The sequence below is a fragment of the Otolemur garnettii genome, unplaced genomic scaffold (assembly GCF_000181295.1).
Source record: "Otolemur garnettii isolate 467f Iridium unplaced genomic scaffold, OtoGar3 scaffold00083, whole genome shotgun sequence".
In the NCBI taxonomy this organism is placed as follows: domain Eukaryota; kingdom Metazoa; phylum Chordata; class Mammalia; order Primates; family Galagidae; genus Otolemur; species Otolemur garnettii.
In genome coordinates this window covers 5,310,592-5,314,641 of record NW_003852478.1, presented here as the reverse complement: position 1 = coordinate 5,314,641, position 4,050 = coordinate 5,310,592, and the positions used below count along the sequence as shown (strand labels likewise).

General features: G+C 48.2%; 1 protein-coding gene across 5 annotated transcripts in view; it reads left to right on the top strand.

Moving 5' to 3' along the window:
- OCIAD2 (OCIA domain containing 2) overlaps positions 1–4,050 on the top strand; it is a 20,676-nt gene that overhangs the window by 766 nt on the left and 15,860 nt on the right. For 2 of the 5 annotated variants that reach the window (XM_003794596.3, XM_023515961.1), the window contains exon 2: positions 2,504–2,631. In XM_003794596.3, the coding sequence (XP_003794644.1) occupies positions 2,566–2,631 (66 nt within the window). In that variant the 5' untranslated portion in view covers positions 2,504–2,565. Of the gene's footprint in view, positions 1–2,272; positions 2,407–2,503; positions 2,632–4,050 lie in introns of those variants that run through there. The other 3 variants (XM_023515965.1, XM_023515962.1, XM_023515963.1) reach the window with 2 other exon arrangements.

Here is a 4,050-nt window from a genome sequence, read left to right as displayed (position 1 = left end):
CAGCGGGAGGGGCCCGCTTTATTCGCGGAGGCCCTGGGGACGAGGGCACCGGCAGGACAGCCCTCTGAAGGCTGCGCAGCTCGGCGGTGGCCGCCTTCCAGCCCTCCTCTGGCTCAGGCGTCCTCGGTGACTGGCCCGCTGCGGGCCCGGCCGGGACAGGGGACCAGGGAGCGCTTGGGTGTCGTGCTGGCAGATTCCGGCAGGCCGATCCCCAGGACCCCCCCCAGGACCGCCCCCTTCCACCATCAGAAGGTGCGGTGACCCTCCTCCCACTGTCCATCCTACCTCGTCCCTTCCTGTCCATGCTGAACCCCTCCCCCCACCGCAGCGCACTTTCCTGCCCACTTCTCAGCACCCTGGCCCCCCTTCCCTTCCACCCAGAAGCAGAGACCAGACCGGCTGTGGGTGACGGGAGCTGATATCCAAGGCCAGACCCCCAGAAGGCTTAGGTTGCTTCGATGTGGACTGAGGATTCATCGGGTACAGGGGACCCGACCGCAAAGTTGAGGCGGCGTAGTATCTGTGCTTCCTGACCTGTGGCAGTGGCTTAATGCCTGACTAAGTAAAAATAATCTAATTTGTCCATTAAGTCAGCAGAGACTCCCTGGGGGTGCTCAGGAAATAAGGTGCTCAGGGCCACTCTGAGAACAACACAATCGCTGTGTGCTCGGGTGCGGAGCTGAGGCTGTCTGGACTTCATCCCTCATCTTCATCCTTCATCCTCATCCCCCATCTTCATCCCTCATCCTCATCCCTCATCCTCATTCCTCATCCTCATTCCTCATCCTCATCCCTCATCCTTATCCTCCCTCATCCCTCATCCTTCATCCTCATCTCTCATCCTCATCCCTCATCTCTCATCCTCATCCCTCATCCTTGCAACAGCCCCTCCAGATTGTCCATTATGCCCAGGTAACAGGTGAGAAAACCCAGGCACAGACACATTAAGTCGTATGTCCCAACGCACATGGCTAGCCAGGAGTAAAGTCAGTATTTGAACTCTGGTTTCTCTGACTCCAGCACTTTGTCCTACAGGGCACCAGGCTGCCTCTGCAATTACATTAGGCATCTAAAGTGAAATGCACAGGAAGTAGGGGTCCCTTTGGCTCATATGCCTTGCAGTTTAGTAACTCATGTAGGAATCAGAAATGTATATTTGTAAAATGCTCATTTTACAGAGAATCGGTGATAGTTGTGGAGTCCAGGGCTGCAGAATGGCCATTGGAGGTGGGCGGAGAGAATGAGGCTCAGAGTCCACTTGGAGTACATCCATTATTGCCAAATCCAGGGTCCAGTCTCTGAGCCATGTGACACCATTGATGAAACATTTCCTTCAGAAATTCCCTGTCCTCTCTGTAGCTGTTTCCTCTCAGCCATTTCTTTGGCCTACTTTGTTTTTCCTTCTCTTGTTGATACGAAGTCCAGACAGCTGGGCACCGAGCACACAATGAGTGTTAATATTCCCTTGGGCTCAACTTCACACTCTCTGATATTCTTATGAGACAAATTTTTTCACATACCCTGATTTAACTCTCATCTCTATGATAGTAACTTCCAAATTCATCTCTCCAGCCTACCCTTAATCTGGAACTCCAGACTCAAATCCTCAAATATTCTAATCTCTACTGGCTAATTCCACTGCTTGTCTTGACAGGCACTACATCCACCATTTCCAAACCCAGGTTTATCATCTCTGTCCTTCCCACAGAGCCTTTCTTCAGGCATCTGTAGCTCCCCGTCTGGACTATTGCATTGTCTTCCACCCTGGTCCTCCTGGCCTCGCCGTCCATCTACCCTTTACATGTCATACTCTGGAAAGCTCCCTAGTCTTCTGGGTGACCTGGCAGATGGAGTGGACCTTCCTTCCTCTCCTTCCTGAGCACCCTGGGCATACCTCTACTTACGGCAGCCCTTTTTTGTTTTGTTTTGCTTTGTTTTTAGAGATAGTCTTACTTTGTCACCCTCAGTAGAGTGCCGTGGCGTCACAGCTCACAGCAACCTCCAGCTCTTGGGCTTAGGCGATTCTCTTGCCTCAGCCTCCCGAGTAGCTGGGACCACAGGTGCCGCCACAATACAGGGCATCCCTTTTTATGTTGTGCAACTGTTGACCATCTGTCTTCCCTTTTTGACTCTGAGTTCCTTCCTCACTGATTTTGTCTGATCCTGCTCCGTACCCTCTGGCCTGGCACACACCGGGTGCTTAGTAAGGATTTGTGTAGTTAATGACTGTATTGAATTGGGGCTTTTATTTTTAGGACACAATTTATAGTAATGAAACATTGCACTGTGCGCTGTGCGACACTTCACTCTAAATCCGATCTGTCACCATTAGCGAGTTAATGCGTGTGTGTTAGTGGAAGAGGAGCGTTAGAATTGCATTTGCTGATGGACTAGTGACAAATGAAAGTAAGTTTTCCAAATAAGTTCAGTTGATACTGAGGGTATTTTTAGCTTGCTGTACACATTCAGTCCTTGGGTGCTGATGCTCTTCTATTTTCTGTAGATAGGGGGTCACGGAGTGAGCAGAGAACACTGAACTAGGGGAAGAACAAGCAGGAACTCGCCATGGCTTCTATGTCTACTCATGAAAACCAAGAGAAAGGGCCCCATTTGCCGCCTCCAAGCAAGCAGGTATGCTTTTACTGGGGGGCTTGCCAGCTGAAGAACAACAAACAGGACTTTCTTTAAACCCTGTCTTTAATTAGTTATCTTACTTACATCCTTTAAGTCTATTACTTTGCCAGATGGGTTCAGGGAAAATAGAATGGGGATGGAAGGTGTCTTTTCAGCTGCCTCGAAAAGAAGCATTTTAAAAATTCAATTTACAAAATCCTTTCATTACTCTTCCCTGTTTAAAATCCAGCTCAACTAACTCAGGTGAATTGTCAGTGACTAAAGAGGTTTCCTGTAGCAAAGCAAAACTCTTAATTGAATCTAGCCAGAATGATACATTTTGCTTATTTTTACACTTTCGTTACTAGGAGTAATTATACTGAGCCCACGCTGCCGACAGGTGTTCCTGGTCAGGATAGCGGAGTCCTTGATTACTAATTAGCCGCCAGATTGAGAAGCCAAGTGCGAATGGAATGTTGGCCCAATTTTTCAACTTGTTAGGAATGAATATTAAATGTTTCAGAAACCTATAAATGAAGAAAAGAGAAAGTATTTGATGAGTAAATGGAGTGTGTGTTCCAGCTAAAAAGTAGTGCGTGGAGGAGGTACTGTTTAAGGGGCAAAGTTTAGAAGAGGCTAAGAGACAAATGATACCAAGTCACGAGGAGCATCTGGACACCGAGCTGCTTCTGTGAAATGGAGAGCCGGCAAACATTCATGTGTAAGAAAGGCTCACCGGAGCTCCTTTGATCTTGACGGCAAGATTCCCAGCCATTGTGACAGTTGGTTTTGAATATGTGTGTATACATGTTTAGAGGGGGTCTTCCTCATTTCCATGACAGCAACCGCCAGGAGCAAGGGCAATCATTGAACCTGGCAGGTAGAGACAGGCTTGCTGAGGAAAGCTCATGCTAAGGAGCTAAGGGGAGTGAAGACTGAGAACGGCTTTCCTCCGACCCTGTGACTCACTGTGCTGAGTTCTGGCTCTACGCTGCGCAGTTGCAGACAGAGCAGGGAGTGGCGTGCTGGTGTCGTGTGCAGAGCTCTGCAGGCCAGGTGTCCCGGGTCCCTCCACCCTCTTGATTGATAACACTCACGCAAAGCGGCTGGGCACAGTGCCTGGCCCATGGAAAGTACTGGTGAAATGGTGGCCATCGTCCAAATCTACAGCTACTACAAAGAGTCTGAAAAAAAACAGTGGAAAATCAGCAAGATGAAAGTACACTCTGAAAGCCAAAGAGGTGCATGTCAACAAGAAAAACACTCGACCCAATACACAAAAGGACTTACGTACATACTGTATAAACAAGGAAATACAGCCATGACTTTTGTAACAAGAAGCAAATTACTGAGTAGATAAAATTTTGTTTTAATTGAAAGAACCACCCATAGAATTGGGGAAATTATTTGCAAATTATATATCTGATATCATATATA